Below are 19,172 nucleotides of genomic sequence, written 5' to 3'. Positions count from 1 at the left end.
TCTGTGGTTATACAGCCTTCAAAATTCTTAACTTAAAAGCAGCAAATTGATATCTAAGTCCAAAGCTGTTATTGTGGCTGATGCTACTTTTGTAAATTGCTGTAGGAGACAGATATTTCTGTAAAGATCCAGGAGAAAAAAAACATTGCCATTTGGGATCAAATTGCTAACTAGTATGCCTCCAATTTCCCTGGGTATGTCTCTGCTAAATGATGAAGCCATTGCATATAATCCTGCCTGATGTACACTAGGCGTTTTAGTGAATTTTGTTTTCACATTGGCAAGTCGCCTTGCACTTTTCCTTGAGTAGTTCATGATCACAGCCAGCTGTGCTCTTCAAGGACTCACAGTTACTTAGGAGATCTTCAAACTCACAACTATTGGCTGTAACAGAAACAGATTTAAATCACCTTACTGTCATTTTCCACTGTATCAGCAAAACAATTCATACATTCAAAGTGTATGAGGGAGGAGGGAAGAGTGAGCAACAGGTTAGCATCACTTATTCTTCCTGTCTTGAAGGACACGTTAACATGTCTCAGTTGGGCTCACTGACTAATCCATTACTTTTGATTCAGTAATCTATTTCTTTTTCTTTTCTTCCTCCCTCCCTTCCTCCCTCCTTTTTTCCCTTCCATTCTTTGTCTTTTAAAAAATTTTTTGTTGTTGATGGACCTTTATTTTATTTATATGTGGTGCTGAGAATCAAACCCAGTGTCTCACACATGCTAGGCAAGCACTCTACCACCGAGCCAGCCACAACCTTAGCCCTCTTTCTTTCTTTCTTTGGTACCAAGGATTGAACCTAGTGATGCTTAACCACTAAGCGACATCCCCAGCCCTTTTTAGTTTTCCTTTAGAGACAAGGTCTCACTAATTTCCTTGGGGCCTCCCTAAGTTGCTGAGGCTGGCTTTGAACTCGCACCCTTCCTGCCTCAGCCTCATGAGCTGCTAGGATTACAGGTGTGCTGACCATACTCAGCCAGTGATATATTTCTAAAAGTATTGACCTGCCATTTTCCCTTAGCAGACAGAGTAAAATAAATGCAAATATATTTTCACACCCCAGAATCCAATATGGGAGTCACTAGCTACATGTAGCTATTCAACTTTATAATAAATTAAAAATTTAGTTTTGTACTTTTACCAGACCTATTTTAAAGTGTTCAGAGGCTACATGGGACTAGTGTCAAAAGCTATACAACAAGTTACAAGAGCATTTTTATTATCTCATATTATTGGATGGGCATGTCTTACTCCAGTGCCAGCTTTTGGGTACAAATAATCTTTATGAGTGATCACAGAATAAAACAAGGACAATATGCACTTTGTTCTTTTGAAGATTCTGATTAAATGTTTCCAAAGACCCCATGGCTCAACAAACTCAAAATAAACTCATCACAATAGGCTGAGGATTCTTGGACTTTTCCTGCATTCTCAGTGAAATGACACTCTGGCCACACAGTACTTTAACAGCAGGTGCATTTCAAACTCCTTCCTCTCTCCTTTTGACAAGCACTCCAGCAGCACAGATTACAAATACTGTCTTGTTTATCGTTTATTTTGCCAGTACTGCTATGATGACACCTACAGTTTTTAAATCCATGTTTTCCCACAGTATCCTAACTGGCTTCCACTTCAACAGTTGTGCATATTATTGCCAAAAAGCTATCTATGAAACACAATTATCATTTTTTTCACTATTTGTTTAAAATCTTTCTATTGAGTGGCTCATTGCATCAAAAAGCATTTAGAAGAGGTATGAGTATTCAACATTTTTCCTCCTTAGTGGATTATAGCCTTGATATCATCAATATTGTGAAATATAAGTACATAATTGAATCAGAAAGAATGCTAAGTAAAGGTGAATGCATTTGAAAGGTAAAAACCTCAGTAAGTGGGTTGATTCTATTATTAATAATAATTTTCATGAAAGTATCCCAACTATAGAAGGTCAGCAGTTATTTTTACTTGTAATTATGACAATTAAAATTGAGGTGTATGACATTTGTTTTATTCTTTTAATTTGCAACAGTATGTTTGCTCTGTGAGTGAATATTGTATACAGATTTGATTTTGTCATTAATAATATGCCTAAACTATTATCAGATTATAGAGCATTTCATCACTTATTAGGGTAAACACTGTGTACTGTAGAAAAGAAGTGAGGAAATTCACACAATGAACTCATTGGTACAAAAGAGTATAGTGTTTGGCATACTGGTCTAGACTGAGCCATAATAAAATCTTAATCCCCTTTAGATATATTCCTTTGAATTTTTAAAAATTAACTTGGCGGGGCTGTGGTTATGGCTCAAGTGGAAGAAGGCTCGCCTAGCATGTGTGAGGCACTTGGTTCGATCCTCAGTACCACATAAAAATAAAATAAAGAGATTGTGTCTATCTAAAACTAAAAAATATTAAAAAAATAACTTGGCATAGTGATATTAGCTTCAATAAAACAAACTATTTGTCAGAAGTCTATATTTGATATTAATCAAATCTACAGCACAATCACTGATGGTAGATTACACATATGTCATATTTGATAATGTGTTTTCATTATAATTAAAATATTAGTTACTGAATTGTAAGTTTATTTAGACACACTGTTCAGTATCTTTCTGGCTTTTGTTTTAATATGTTATTTAATTGGTTTAGGGGATTTCTTAATTCATAAAAAGAAAGGAAAACATCAATTCTCTTACAGTAGGAAGTTAATAATTCAAACTTACTGCATAGTCCATTTTCACAGTTATTAGGGCAACTCGAACAAGGTGTTCCTTGTTGGTAAGGGTTATTCTTTTTACTCACGTTATTACCACTGAAATGTGAAATACACAGCGTTAAATATCTTTAATTTGCTCTTTGGATCATACTCTAATGTATAAGCTTCCAAATAACTAATTCACTGTTTTTAGTGATGTCAACAAAACTGAAAAACATATCTCCCAAAGCATTAAGTTAGAAAGAAATAAGAATTAAGAAAATGCTTTCTTCACACATTGGCCTATCTCTTTAACCATAATTTCACAGGTTGAGCCATTCAATTAAGAACTAGCATATAGAATTGGAGAATATTACAAGCAGTTAACAGCTTCTTTATCTCCAAATAAATGCAACCAATTTTCTAAGGCAATGCACCCTAAGTGCTGGTTAGGAGAGCAAAGCATATTCCCTAGAGAGAAAGATTTTTGAGGTAGGGGGTTACAATAAAGAGAAGAATGCTCAGCATTACCATATCATTTTATATTTGAAGAATGAAAAGCACCTTAATTTATCTAATACAGAAAAATAAAGCTTCAGAATATTTTTGCCCCTTCATAAAGGTAGTGATTTTCAACTAATGAGTTGTGTGTTGTTGGGACCACGTGCTGAAGGAAATTCTGTCAGTTTCTAGATTTGGCATGTGTGAGATATCTATGTTCTAAAAGAATAAAAAAAAAAAAAGAATGCTGCTTAAGAAAAGTTTTGATGAACAACAATACCCAGCACTAGATGATCTCACACTGATTAACCCATGGGTTAATTATCTTTTGGACTACTTAATTAATTTGAAATTATATAGGAATCCAAATCTCAATGAAGCCAAGTGGGGAGAGGGCCCAAGGCAATGTACCTGAGTGTTCCCCTACATAGAGCAGAGCCGTATGTGAACACTGGGGAAAATCATCAAGTAGAAAAGTGTTCTGGGAGTTCTTTCTCCTACTTCCTCTCATCACTCATTCCAACTCTCAATTCCTAAGCCTGGCTTCAGTGTCCTGTTTTGAGGGCCAGGCTGTGAGTTTAGATGCACTCTCCTAGGGCCTTTTAGTTCTCTCCACTAAACCCTAACAGGTGCTTGCAGAAACACAACTTTATGGTTCAACCTTCTCAAATGAACCCTTCTATCACCTGGATTATCTGTCTCTATACAAGTCTTATATAGCATATTTGAGTTGGGGTTCCCCCCTCCCTCCAGTAATAAAGAATTTCAAATGTTTAAAAATTAAAACTAACATATATCATGAATATATCTTCATTATGAATTTATTTTTGAGGATAACTTTGCACATACTGTTTGAAAAGGGAGGCATGATTCTGGCTACAAATCCAGACACAATATAGTTATAGAGTTTCTTAGGTAAATTCTGAGAAAATAAAAGAGTCAAGATTTATCTTTTTTCTGGGTTCTGAAATAATGAAGTTCTCCTGAGAAGTCTTTGAGACTCTTGAAGATGACTCATTTGTGATGGTAACAATATGTTGTTTAGATAAACATGAGCAGGACTATTTGAAGAAAGGACTAAAATTGCAATATATTAACCCCTATTTGCAATCCTACCAGCACCCCTTGTTTAATCATTAAGCTTCTAGAGATTCAGAGTGTGAAGTTAGCAAACTGATGATATAAAGTCTAGAGAGGGATCACACATGCTCATTGAATAACCCTAACCCTCAGGAAAGATAATTAAAGAAATTACATCATTTTATAAATGAGGAATGAGAGCATCATTTTATTTGTGACTGAGAACTTGGTATCTTCTCTGAGAAATTAAAGGTGTCTCAATCTTAAACATTATTTCCAGAAATGTATCACACCTTTATTGAGTTATTCTTTTCCTATTGATGAATATATGAGAATTTTAAAATATTATATTGCAGATACAATTATTGGCATTAAACTCTAATGTGAACACTTACGCAGGACAGTACTGGCAAACATAGAAGTATTTTAGACTGTCTTGATTGGGACAGTAGGCAACTCCACATCCAACGCGGAAGGATGAATACCAAACAAGCTACAAATCCATAAGAGAATGAGCATATCGGGGGTACATGTTACAAAAGTAGAAAATATTAAAAAAGAAATAGTAGCAAATATAACACTGATGATGTTACTGTGGTTAAGTTTATGTCCACATCTTATGAAAATATTTAAGTTTACTGAATCAAAGTCATGCACTTTAAAAATACGAACATTTTATGTACATTCACAAGCTTACCTATTTATATTATAGGAGCAATACTGTGTATGTTTTTCCCTACCAAACATTTTTTGGACTATGGATAAAAATAGCAGATCTCAATGAACTATCAGTCAAATGCCAAGATTATTATGATTACTCAAGCTGTTTCTGCAAACTGTTATAATGTTTGTGGCAGAGGGATTTCACTGTTTCCCTTACCTGAGTGTAATGTCCAACAATTGCCTGGGGATTCTTTGGTCCTTTACCATAGGTAAATCCACGGCTCTCATCATACCAGCTTTGGATTGCCGTTGACCACGGAGCAGGGTCACTTGACATGTAGAGATTCTCGCCACATTTTGTAGCTAGGAAGGAACAGATCATATATGAGGAAGGCAATAAAACTCAAAAAAGAAATTGACCTCACAAATGCAAAGATGCTGCCTTTCAAGTATAGGGTTCATAGTTGCTAGCTTCTGACTGATGAGAGGAGGCTATCTTATCTCCAGATCAACTTTAGAGAAGATTAGAAGACAGAATTGCCTAAATATTGAGACTGGCCAGAACTTGCAAATTTTTTAGTAGATTGAGAAGATCCTATTCTTTAAAAGTCCCCTGCCCCCCGGATTATCTAGGATGCAATCACTTATACACTGAGTTTTCATGTGTATGTGTGTGCCTCACTGCTTTCAATGTGTATTGCATCCTTGCTACAGGTAGCCACAAACACCTAATTGCAATTTCTCTCCTGCTCTTACTACCCTCACCAGAGATTTTTCAAAAATAGGATGCTCAAAAAATGTTCATGATTTTGTGTCAAATTTGAAAAAAAAAAGGCTTTTTAGACAGTCTTTAAAAGAGTCCCAATTGAGAGACAACTGACCCCAGGAAGATAGTTTTCAGAACTATGAGTCTTCCTTTACCAGAAAACACAAAGTCACAAACCTAAATTTCTGGGCATGTCTTGTAGCCCAAAAATATTTCCTGTACTTTGCAAGCTCTCAATTAATATTCACCTTTCAGTGGCTTGAAATATAATGTCTACATATTGCTTATAAAGAAGATAAAATATTCTTGGTTATCTTTTTTAACAATGAAGAAAGTAAAAATTTAACAGTACATTTGGATCTTCAAGACTGTTTTAGTCTTCCACTGAATATGGCCATTTCTATAATTTTATTATAATTATAGCATCAAACTAAATAAATAATAATAGTTCAATTAAAATAATAGGTTAATGATTAACTGCTTTATATGTGTGTGTGTGTGTGTGTGTGTGTGTGTGTATATATATATATATATATATATATATATATATATATATATGATTCTTGATAGTAAATATTTTATGTAAAGCCCATACATACAAGTTTTTTTCTCTCATAGTATTTATAACCTTATTTATTTATTTATTTATTACATACATGACAATATGTGTCTTACTGTTTTTCGAGTTCAGCGTTCTATGCATAGTAAGCACCTTGTACCTACAAAATACTTGGCTGCTTGATGTAAAGAATTTGAAAATAAATATATTCAAAATACTAATTTTAGTTGAATGCTGAACATGATCATTTAAAATATGATTTTAAAAGGGTACATTATTTATAGAGTAAAACTCAGGAACAATTCAACATAATTCAATGTATTTTATGAATATAAAAATTAGATTTCAAAATGCCAAAAAGGAAATTTTGTTGGAAATCAGAAAACTTGACTGAAAATGTCTAGTATGATACTACTTTGATGTGTTCTTGGGTAAATCACTTTCCTCCCAAAACTTTTCTAATCTTTACACTGCAAAATAGAGATACATGAACTGCGTTACTCATGAGCTGGTGGAGAGGAACGAATGTGATACTGTATGAGAAATTATTTGAATAATGCAAATAACAAACATGTGCACAAAATTGTCCTTTTCATTATCATCCTTCTATTTACATACAGATCATTTGAGTTTAAAAAGCAGCATAAGAACCATTTATTCACGATTTCTTCTTAATGAAATAGGCTACAGAAATCTATTATCATTGTATTTGTTCATTTGTTCAACAAATATTTGCTCATCCACATACTGGTTTGTCGATCCTCTGGACCACTGTGCTGCAAAGTACACTTATTTGCCCACTTTTGGGCATTTTGTGTTGCTTCTCTGTTCCATTCCTAAATGTCAAAAGAAAAAAATACACTTAATGATATAACCACAATGAAACATATAATCAATATATTGATAAGCAATAATTTAAAACTTCTGTAGGATTATTATCTAATAATCATTCTTATTAAAATGCATTTTTGGTGGCTTCATTTTTCAGTATGTCTTTATCTGCACCAATGCCCGCTTCCACACAAGGAGCAATCCATAGGTTGTTTGCCTAAGGACAGAAATACCTAAGATAAGAATATCTGATTGTTCATCTATCCACACTGAGGATTTTTAGTAATGGTGCTACTCTTAGATATTGACAGACATGTGAAGTATTCTAATTATATTTTAATAGTAATAAGCTGGCCCAGATTATTCCCAGCTTCATTTGAAGCTTATCACTTTCAGATGGGAGATACTGGGCTTTTAGGGACAAAATTTGGAATGTGGAGCTTTCATTTATGTTAATAATGACAATGACTTTGAAGAAACAAGTTTCTTAAGACTAGAAAGATAGTGAACAAAAAATGTGATGGCTTCATCCTGGATGCTCAAAGATTTGGCTTCTAATTCAGCCTTCCCACTTGATAAGTTATTAAACCATCTTTCAAAACAAAAATAAGAAATACAGTCCTCCCCATATGAAAGTTGAAATAAAACAGCAAAATAGAATGTTGCAAACCACGAAGTTTTAAAGAGACGCCTGTTTCCAGCTGCCTGCTCCTTTCACATCCTGTTCACACCATTTCTGCTTCTTACCATTTTTAACATGTTGCTGGCAGGGGGAGAGACAGATTTCCTTAGTTCATTGTGTTTATTTACAATCTCCATTTGCACTTCTGTTTGAGTAGTTAACAAAGAAGTAAAAGCTGGATCCTAAAGGAAAATAAAATTTAAAACATTTTAAAAAATTGCTTATAATAGTGAATAAGTTAATTAAAAAGTCACAAAGATCAAAAAGTGTGTATTTAGTTGTGTAGTACTGCACAAATGTTAAAAGCAAATACTAGCCCTCAAATTTTACAATGCATCTGAGCAAAAGCTGTGACTTAAATAGGAAAGTATAAGACCACAAAGTATTGAAAATGGAGAGTAATTAAATTAAAAATTCTGAGGCCACAAATACCAATATCTGGTTTCGAGAGAACTCTCAATGATTTTTTTTGTTAACATATAATAGATAATATTTTAAAACCACAAAGTTTCATGCATATTCATTCATATCTGATCAGTCGAATGAAGAGTGAGGATGGAGCTCACGATTCATCCTCAATGTTTTAGGGGACTTTTTAATGACATGGTATCTGCATTTAGAGAATATTTAGGTTCAGCCCAAGCATATGCCAACCCAGCCAGTACTTAAGAAAAAATCATTTTTACTTATTTACTTTACATATTTACTTATTTTTAGGCTTGCTCAAAATACAGATTTGAGATATTTAAAAAAAATCTTCAAGGATGTTTGGAGGGAGCAAGTTCATCCAATTCATGGACTTAATTTTTCCTTTTAATGACAAAAATGTAACTGATAAGATATTAAATGTAATTGAAAGATATTTTCAATTTATCTTTGTGGTTGCGGATATGGGGGAGGAGCTCAGCCCTGGGTGGAATAGGGCATGTGGATTGTTGGTACAAGGACTAAATTTATATTTACAAAAGGGTTTGATGTTCTATTAGTATGAGAAAGATTTTGAAGTTCAAGTTTAAGTGAACAGAGCCCATTATAGATTTTTTTTTTCCTGGTAATTTTGGGATACATTGCCCTCCTCTCCTCCCATATTTTGTTCCCTTCAAGTCTTTTCCAGTACTCTACTCATAGACCCTGAATTTTATTGCCAATATCTAGTATGTGTTTCATTTCTCTCTCCTAAGGATAAGGGAAAATTAGTCAATGCCTTGTACCAATAGAAACAGCACAGCTACTGACCCCTAAGATAGAAGGGATGCACATGTTAACATCAGTAGTGGCCAATCTCTGCCATTTATCAAAACATAAAATAACATTGCTTGATATTTCCTATTAAATTAAAAAATCTTGTCAAAGTAGTTTCATTTCAAAAGGTAGTTTCTTAAAAAGAAGTACTTATTTTCCGCTTCTTATACCATCTTGCTTTGTAGGTAATAATTCTCCTGAAAAAGAAAGTTACTTTTTTTTCAAACTGAGAACTAATAGAGCTTTGTTAGGGGAAAGAAAATATGTGAAGTATTGAGAATAATATGAATAAAATATGATAGCTGTCTACCTTTAAGGGTTTATATTGTATAGACAGTATGACATAAGCAAAACTTTTATGAAAGGGATCTGTAAAATAGAAAGGAAGGATTTACTATTCTTACTTGAGGTTGAGGAAGTTTTCACAAAAGATGATTCTGGATTGTAGTTTTTTGAAAGATGAATACATTTTCTCGGCATCCTGAGATAGTATGGAAAACCATGCCCACAAGACCATATACAGTGCTTCTGATCATTAGTTATACCAGAGGCAAAATGGTTTTATAAATGAAGACCAGAGACAGATCAGAGAGATTAAAGGCATTAGGAAGGGTGATGAAAGAAAACCTGTTTGAGAAAGAAATAAGAAAGACAAGGAAACTATTGTACTGAAGCCCTAGTTGAGGAACAGATTCTCTCCGGACTGACAATTAGATCACTGAAACATAAAGTCTGTATTTCTGAATGCCAAGCGAGGTCTGAACCAAGTGTCAAAAGAGTTCTCCAGTCTGAGGAGTCCTGGTCTTGAACACTTAGAAGAAGGTATGAGAACTGACAGTGTGGACCAAAGCTGTGGTCTCCTGGCCAACTGAAAACTACACAGTCGCTCTTTTGAAGAGGATGACTGAACTTGTTTCTAAGGTCATTAAAGCAAAGGATCCAATTAGAAACAGAGGATTTGAATTCAAGACTTCACATACTAAGGAAGTTTTCACAAACTGATTCTATGACTGTTCATGCATAAAACAGTATGGCATTTTTTTAACTTATCAAATTTTATATTATAATTATAATGATTAAGTGTGGTGAAATATGTGAAGAATTTTTTCCAATTTAAATTACATAAATGTGTTACTATTTTTTTTGTAGGGATCACATACAAATGGAATAAAATAAGGAAATCAGAAAATATCTTGGGGAAGGAGGACTATCATTAGCTTTTTAAACCCAGAGACCATACTGTCCGTTCAAAATGTACCTTAAGCCATCATATGCAATTTTAGTTGTAGATGGCCCTATTAAAGACATAAGGAGAAAGATTAAATTACTTTAATGTATTTTATTTGTATGATGTGGTGGTCCCCCAAAAGATATGTCTATGTCCTAATTTCCAGAATCCATGAAAGTGATCTTATTTGGAGAAAACATCTTTGTGGATATAATTAAGTTAAGGCTCTTGGGATGAGATCATTATGAATTCATAAAATCTAAACCCAATGACAAATGTCGTTATGAGCGACACAGAGAAAAGAATGTAATGTGAACATGGAGGCAGAGGTTGGAGTCATATGACCACAAGTCAAGGATGTCAAAAATTGGCAGAAGCCACTAGAAGCTAGGAGAAATGCATGGAAAAGATCTTTCCTAAATCTTCCATCAGAACTGCAGCTGTGCAGATACCTTGATTTTAGACTCTGGTCTCCACACTGTGAGAAAATAAATTTCTGTTCCTATAAGCCACCAAACTTGTGGTAATTTGTTACAATAGCCCTATGAACCTAATCCATTGTTTAACTAAATATCTAAAATACTACTGTTTAATTATGTATTTTAATATAAAAATGAGATTATTTTTGTTCTAAATCTTTGATGAGTATCTCGAACTTTCAGTACAACTTTTTTTTTCAGCCTTCAATAGTCATCTGTGACTGGGGGCTGCCACCCTCACCTGCCTATCTTTGCACCACAACACACCTTCGCCTCCTAACCTTCATGACCCATAACTGTGTCTAGTGCTCTGAGCTACCAATGAGCACTCTGTACCACACTATACACTCTTGTCCCTTCTGCTCTCAAAATAGCTGGCCATCTCATGTAGTTTTTCTTTTTAACCTTACCTTTCCTTCAGCAGGTAAAGATGGAAGCAGCATAGCAATGAGAAGCAGCGCCACCGGAAGTAAAGCCATTGTTGGAAACTAAGTCAAAGCAAACAAAGGTCTTCATTAAAATAAAAAATCATGGGACTAAGAGAGGGAAACTAATATAATGACCCAAATTATATCAAGGAAGAGAGATTCCCTGGTTCATTAACAGTGTGACAAGAACTGCCATAGAGTACCATATTGTCAAATTTGTTGTCATGTGTTGTCCAATTTCCTTACATAGAAAAATACAAGTGCAATTAACAAATTGAAAATCTAGCCTTTTCAAGCTTGCTTAATCCATGAGTTGGTACAAAGGGTGTTTAATATTTTCATTCTCTTTTAAAAGACACTCAGCAGCTCATTGCCAAAGGTATCCTATCTTAATGTATCAGAAAATCCTAGGTCTTTTAAATGACGGGGCAAGACCACTTACTTGGGGAAGCACTGATCTTCCCCATTGTTAATCTTATAGCTGTTTATTTTTAAATTAAAAGAATGATGTCTTGATTTATATCCCATTTTACCATGACTATTTCAAAATCACAAGCATGAGCATTAAGTGTATGTTTCAGAATGAATGTAAAAAAATTTAAATAGCAAATTGATACTGTTTTTGTATACCAGTGCTATAATTTACTTTCATAACTTTGAAAGTTTTATTGAGATCATTCTCAAAATTTATCCCTCTCAAAATTTATCCCAGTTAAAAACTATGGATAAACTCATTAATGGATTATTTTACCCTTTGCACCATAAAAATGTTTGGCATGATAAAATATATACCTTAGAATAAATAATCACTTACTGTTGGTTCTCACGACAGAATAAAATACCTGCTTTCTCTGTAGAAAAAGGAATTTGGAAAGAGAAGTTATAGCAGAATATATTATATGTCTTTGGGCAAATTATGGTTGTGTATGTGAATCTCAATTAACAATGTTTTGCAATGGTATTTTTCATACCAATAATCTCCAATTTCATTGCCAGTTGTTTGATGTTGTTTTGACATTGGCTTCCACATTTGCTTTTAACATGATTAATCAAAGCAGGATCCTCTCCCTTAACCAGCCCTCCCCATTTCTTAGGTACGCAGTGACTCAGGAAACCTAGACAGGAGGATCGCAAGTTCAAAGCCCGTCTCAGGAACTTAGTGAGACCCTGTCTCAAAATAAAAATAAATTAATAAAACAGGCTATGTATGAATATGAGTCAATGATAAAGCACCCCTGGATTAAATCCCCAGTAAATAAAACAAACAAAAATTTGGACACTGACTTTTTGGTTAAATATTTCCAAACTGATCATTCAAGACTGGTTAATTATGAGAAGATTGCCTAGACCTGCCTTACGGCTGAATCTCCTGGTTCAGCTTTGTATAACCTTACTTTCTACCTTTGTATAACCTTACTTACTACCCACCTGTAGCTTACTATTGGTTAGAAATACAGTCTTTGGGAACCATCATGTTTCAAAGATCCTCCCTGAGTTTCAGTTCTCTATTATGGAAAATAAGATTAACACATTACAGGTTTGTTTTGAAAATTGAAAGGCATAATACATGTGAAAAACTACTACAATATTTACATAATATGATGCATATAACCCTCAGTAAATGGAAATTATTGTTTATTATTATCCTTTGCAATGTCTGAATTTTGCTGAGCTCATAAAAAATTTCCATGAAAACTTGCTTTCTGAATTTCCAGTATCAGAAGTGTTTGTGACCTATTCTTCCTTCCAGGTATTATTGGGGGAAAAAAAGCATTATAATCTAATTAGAGATTCAATTGTTCAAGGATTAGTTTTGGCCAACTTTAGGAAAATAGTCTAACATCAAAGTTGCTGTATCCTATTATCCTGATGGCTCATTGAAAAACATGCACATGAGGCCTAAAGATTTTTTATAGCTCAGTCACCCAATATGCTACATTAGGGTAATAATAATAATAATAATTTCACAGTTCAGGAGACCACATTCTCCTCTTTGACATTTTCCTCTCCCATACCCTTGCCCATCCAACTTAAAATCTTCTCTGTTGCATCAATAAAAGTAACAGCACTGTTGGTGAAAGTATTTTCAAGGAAAAATTTCCCCCATCCATTAAGTTTGTATTTTAAACATTTAAACCCACATTCATATGTGGTTGAAAAGTTGACTACCATTTTATCCTTGATACTTACTGATGGAAAAGCACCGTGCCGTTTCTTGTAGGTGTTTTAAGAACAGGATGACATGGTTCTCCTGGGATGTTTACAGGAGGAGCATGGTGTATGGTTTCATAATTCTAGAAAAGGGACACATAACATTTGAAATGAAGATTTGAAGAACATAAAATATAGTATATAATTTCTGCCAACATCTTAAAGCTAATTCGACTGTTCAGTATTGTTCTCTAAGAGTTTAGTATAATCATGATCTCACCATTAGGACTATAGTCTCCCTCTGAGAGGAGATCGTGTTTCAATGTCCTCTTATTTCCTTCAAACATTAACAAAAAAGTGTATTTCTTAAGAAAGTTCAAGAACTGTTGGTTGGCTGACTTCCTTGGAAAATCTAGCATATTTTCAAGACTCCTGACTCCTTATCTAGGACATCAATCTGTACCCTCTTCAAAATATCATTTCTATTAAGTAGTCTCCTACACAGTGAGCAATGACAATATGGATTTGGGGTCACATCTCTCGCTCTTCAATCCTAGAAGTCAATAGATAACAGAAAATCCAGAAGAGTCAACCACCCCAGTTCTAATTGTTAATACTTACAGTTTCTGTAACTGTGTATTCACAGCATTAATAAGAAACTAAAGTTCTTAATTTGACCTCAGGAAAGGCAAGATTTAGAAATGATTCCAAAATTTAGAAATGACTCCCTCTCAGTAGGAGTCACGTGAATGGATGATTTATCTTTTAAGACAGGTGAGGAGTTTCAAACAGCTTGACTTATGTAGGACAGTCTTCCATGCATCAACGCGAGGCCACAAAACCGAACTACCAGTCATCTCTGAATCTGGTGCAGCCCCTTCACCTCACAGATCACTTTCTTCCCTCTTCACCCCATTTCTGCCCCCGCTCCCGACCTTGGTCATCTGGAGTTTCCCAGCCTGCTCTTAAGATTTACCCTGGCTCCAAGGCACAGATCTTGGTGCTGTAGGGCTGGAGCCAGAAAGCTGCTGCTGGTAGCGCCCCTCCCACGGCGATTGTAAACCCCTCATGTCGCCACGTGGGGGCGACGTCATCAGGCTTTGTGCCTTCAGCATTAACGGTCCCTTACGTGGGCTCTCTCCAACGCTTCCTTATCCCCCTTAAGACTGCACCTAGAGAATTCTGCACATAAATTTTCCCTTGTGAAAAGTCTCATTACCGCCATTTGCTGAGGAAATAAATGTCTCTTAGCATTCCTGGGCAGTACTAGGAGAAGGAATGCTCAGAGGTGTGGCTGAGAAAGGAGATGTTCTTTTTCAGATGCCTGAATTAATGTGGTTTATAATTTAAAAAGGAACTTGGAAAAGTCCACATATGTTTACCTTTGCAGGGCCAACAGTGAGCTTATGTAAAGTTGTGAGCTTGCGGGTTTGCTCATGAATGCTTTATATTCGTAATCTTCTTCCTTTAATGGTAGTTTTATGATCAGAAAATTCAAGAATACTTAACAGGATGAACTCTTTTAGGAAAATATCCAGGATTCCTGAGATGTGGCTGCAGCTATCCCAGGCATTGGTTGATGAGATGTGCTATCTTTTTCCGCAAAAGACCTGTGAGTGATAGACACATTTTCTTTTGTGCTTAGATGTTTTCACGATGAAAAAGAATGAATTAGCTCATCAGGTAGAGGAAGGGTTTGGTAAAAAGATATTAAGCCAAGGAGTAACATCCACCACACTTAGTCCTCTGTATATGTGGAAAAAGAAGCTTGGCATTCTCATTTGCATCTTTATGGCTCAGTTAGGTACAACTGCACTGAAATGCACTGCAATGTTTCTTGGTGCTTAGTGCTTTCCTTTGACAGTGTAATAAAGTAATTTCAAGTGGCTAATATACTGATATCTTAGCTCTCCAGTGACTTGTTTAGATTCATGTGCCCTTGACTAAAACAAGTCTCTTGAGTTTTGACATCATCCTAGACTACTTACTCTTTGCAGCTACATCCTATTAAATTCATTTCTGAAAGTTTGCCTTTCTAAATATTTTTCAAATTTATCCCTTGGCCTCTTTACTGCTATTTTTATGTTTTACCATCTCTTGCCTAGATTATTAACATTTAAAATACTTATATCCATGAAATCTCTACTTATCTTTATATAAATAAAATTATTTGGAACATTTTTTTTTCTGCTGTAAAACAATTTCTTGCTTTTTTGGGGGGTGGGGTAAGGGGAGAATTACCCCGGATTTAACTCAGGGGCACTCGGCCATTGAGTCCCATACCTAGCCATATTTTGTATTTTATTTAGAGACAGGGTCTCACTGAGTTGCTTAGCACTTTGCTTTGCTGAGGCTGACTTTGAACTCATGATCCTCCTTCCTCAGCCTCCTAAGACACTGGGATTACAGGCATGGGCCACCATAACCAACAACGATTCTTTCTTAAGTGAACATTTTGCTTTCATTTTTAGAGACATTGTATCTATGATTTTTACTTTCCCAATCTTCACCATAGAAAATGCCAGAATGAGAGCAACCTGAGTATGTCTTGAATATTGCTATAGCTCCAAAGCTTAACACAATACTGATTTCATAGACGGCAGTTATTAAATAAAAGCCAAGTGAATAAATATTGACCTACTATAAATTCTTAGGGAATACAGAGAAAAGAACACAATTTTTTTCCTCTTAAACTTATAGTATATGCAAGAGATACAATACAATGCATAAGTAAATAATATTACCAGTAGGAAAACTTAGTGCTAGGTAAATGGGATAGTTAAAAAATATCATGGGGAGTTCTCTGAGTTAATATGATCTGGGTAAAAACTAAATGTACCTTGACATTTGAACTGTCTAATGATGTGTGTGACACAATTAGAAAAGAAAAAAAAGAGGATTTAGTATATTTGGTTAGAAGAACAAAAGCAGACAAATTTATCACAAAACATATTTAAGCTAAACATATAGACTGTTGAAAATGTTGGGAAAACTTTATCAAAGTAGAAGGAGATTTGCTTCTCTGTGTAACATGGGAAAGTAATTTCATTGATATTTTGGTGGGTTGGGAAATTATATGACCAAAATATCATTTCATGATAGTTACCTGATAGCAATGTGCAGGATGGTTTTTGAGAAATTGGCAGCAGGAAGAATAAGTGTGTGGTGACAATTTTCCACATTAATTTTATAGGAGGAGAAATAGGAAAAAAAAGGGTGGGGTGTTCAGAGATAATAAAAAGTGCTTATAATGAATTTCATATGAAGGGCAAAACCCAAATAGAAGAAATCTGTAGACTTGGATCTTATGTTGGAGAGTATAAGAAAAACATCTCCATTTTTGAGAGGAACAGTATAGGTACGGTTAGGTACTCATGCCAGATCACAGATCAGCAGTGTGCTGAAGATAGCAGCTTTGAATATGCTTTGGTGTTGGGAGGGCTTGCTTCTCCTCTATGATTTCACAGATGAACTGTGTAGCCCAAGGGAGATAAATTTCCAACTCCCATTGAACTCAGTATCTTTGAATTTGCAATAACAGATTTTTGTCAGATCATCACCGAGAACCAATGTTACTTCATCTTCAAAAATGCATATTTTGTGTATGTGGTGACTGCATTGGAGAGAAAAATTTTGTGCAAGTTTATCCTATTCTAATTAGAGATTCAGCCTCTCAAAACTTTGAACAAGTTCTTACTTCAATGCCAAGTGTCACCTTATATCATATTATTATTTTAGAACAGAGTGACCCAAAGAGCAATCAACCTCATAATATTTCATGTCTAATGACTAAATATATAAAGACTCAAAGTGATTCATTTTTATTGTGTAAGACATTTTACCATTTTAACTGAAGAAGGAATATCAAATAGGGGAAAATCTCAGACTGAAAGATGTTTTCACCTTTAAAGTAATATAAAGGAGATATTAAATAACATGATTCAGTTTAAAAAAAAAGAGGTGGATCAGAACAGCTAAAATTGATATAGCCAAACCAAAGACAAAGAAAACAGAGAAAAATTGTATTCATGAAATAAACACTAGCTAAAGATCAAAAAGGAGCATTCAGGAACAAGGAATGTGTATAAGAGACTACAACAAAATGAAAAAAGTCAGTTAAGAAGTTAACCACTGAGACACATCCCCAGCCATTTTTAAATTTTTTTATTTTGAGACAGGGTGATGCTAAGTTGCTTGGGTCTCACATGCTGAAACTGGTGTGGATCTTGTGATCCTCCTGCATCAGTCTCCCCAAGTTGCTTCTCTTAACTTCTTACCATGCCTGGCAAGAAGTTAAGAGAAGAAAAAACAGGAAATTGAGGACAAGACTATGAGTCAAAACCAAGATAAAATTGTCTGCTTATGCTCTCCATTTTACAGTTTTTTTTCTCAATATATTTTCATCAAGGCAAACAAAAATTCTGTCCTAAGCTCAGATAATACAGCAAATCATGTTGATGTTGATGATTTACTGTATTAGAATACAAAGTCTCAAATGATTCTGATATTGCCTTATGTGTGAGTTTGCTGGCTTTCAAGCAGAGACAAGCTTTGTGTTTTGAAACAACCCAGGTGTGTGAGAACCAACCTCAAGTTTCTGTGAGACTGAAGAAAAGGAGGCAGGAATTTAGTACTGCACAGAGTGCAATTGATTGGGGAGTTACTGAGAGAAGTGTGGTCCTGGATGGCAGCAAGATTAGATAGATCTCTACTATTTGGGTCAGAAGTACAGGTTTATGTAATAGGACAAAAGTGACTTTATTTGAGCTGGAGCATACCTGGTTTATCTTAAGCTAATATCAAGGAGTTGGGCACTTCAGTGCCAGGGTCTTGTCATAAAGTTCCACATACTACTCCAATAATGTTTGTTTATAGCATTCGGGGAAACTATTCAGGGAAAATTGACTAGGGTTATTCTGGACCTGTCAGGGCAGTTACAGGAACTCCAAGAACAAATCCAACAATTTAACATTTCTCTCAAAGAATAATATCAAGTCAGAGTAAAGGTGAATATGAGTCTTTCATGTGTGATATGAGGAGTGCGACATCAGGAAAGTACACACAAGATTTTGGTTTGAAAGTAGCATAGACTTAGGGAAAAAAACAACAACAATGACAAAATAGCAAAAATCTTTAGCTAAGAGGGAAAAATAAATGATTGGTAGGTTTTATAAAGATAAATCTGTCAAGAAAGACAACACTGGTGGGCATTAGCAGCGGGGAGCTGGTGTACCACACATTTTGGCCAACAGGATGGAGTTCATAAATGGTTCCTAAACTAACAGCCAAATGGCATGCTAGACCAAGGGTCTGACTGTCCTGCCCCAGGAGATTTTCTTTAGCCCACTTAGGGCATATGCCAGGACTACAGATCCAATGTCCAACAGGATCAATCGGATGGAGTTAGTAGGGTCACCTGACGTTGAGTTGTGGCTGCCATCAGCCACATTATTTTAAGGGCAGTCTGCCTCCTTTGATATACCCTATCCTGATAAAGTGCCTTTTTGCGACGTACCCACAGGGCTAGGTCCACAACCTGGGACAGGAAAAGGATACACACCTAAGTGAAAGCACATTTTCATATTTCCAGGGGAGGAAACATTAATACGATCAGTTTCATGATATACAGTCAAATTTATCCCCGGCTGATGTAGCTGTTTCCACATTCAACATTACAGCTCCCACAGAAGCTTTTCCAGGACAGACAGTTGTCCCACTTGCCATTGTGCCACCCAGAGTATAAGGCCATAATACACTGTCCAGTTGTGAGTACAATCAGTGGTTAAGGCTCATGAGTTACTACCAGTCACATTATATGCAGATCTACCCTGATTTTCTTCTTTCACAGACCAAAC

At 35.2% G+C, this 19,172-nt stretch overlaps 1 protein-coding gene across 1 annotated transcript; it reads right to left on the bottom strand.

Annotated features, from left to right (window-relative positions):
• Positions 1-256: 256 nt before the first annotated feature.
• Positions 257-11,220, bottom strand: Crisp2 (cysteine rich secretory protein 2). The gene is made up of 7 exons (XM_076860107.1): positions 11,149-11,220; positions 7,855-7,971; positions 7,025-7,112; positions 5,169-5,314; positions 4,684-4,781; positions 2,736-2,824; positions 257-384 (listed from the first exon to the last, which is right to left on the bottom strand). The coding sequence occupies exons 1-7, from the start codon at positions 11,215-11,217 to the stop codon at positions 257-259; spliced, it is 735 nt and encodes a 244-aa protein (XP_076716222.1). The 5' UTR covers positions 11,218-11,220.
• Between the last annotated feature and the right edge of the window lie 7,952 nt (positions 11,221-19,172).

Source organism: Callospermophilus lateralis, chromosome 6, assembly GCF_048772815.1.
Source record: "Callospermophilus lateralis isolate mCalLat2 chromosome 6, mCalLat2.hap1, whole genome shotgun sequence".
Classification (NCBI taxonomy): domain Eukaryota; kingdom Metazoa; phylum Chordata; class Mammalia; order Rodentia; family Sciuridae; genus Callospermophilus; species Callospermophilus lateralis.
The sequence above is the reverse complement of the archived record's forward strand: the minus strand, read 5'-3'. Positions and strand labels throughout refer to the sequence as shown.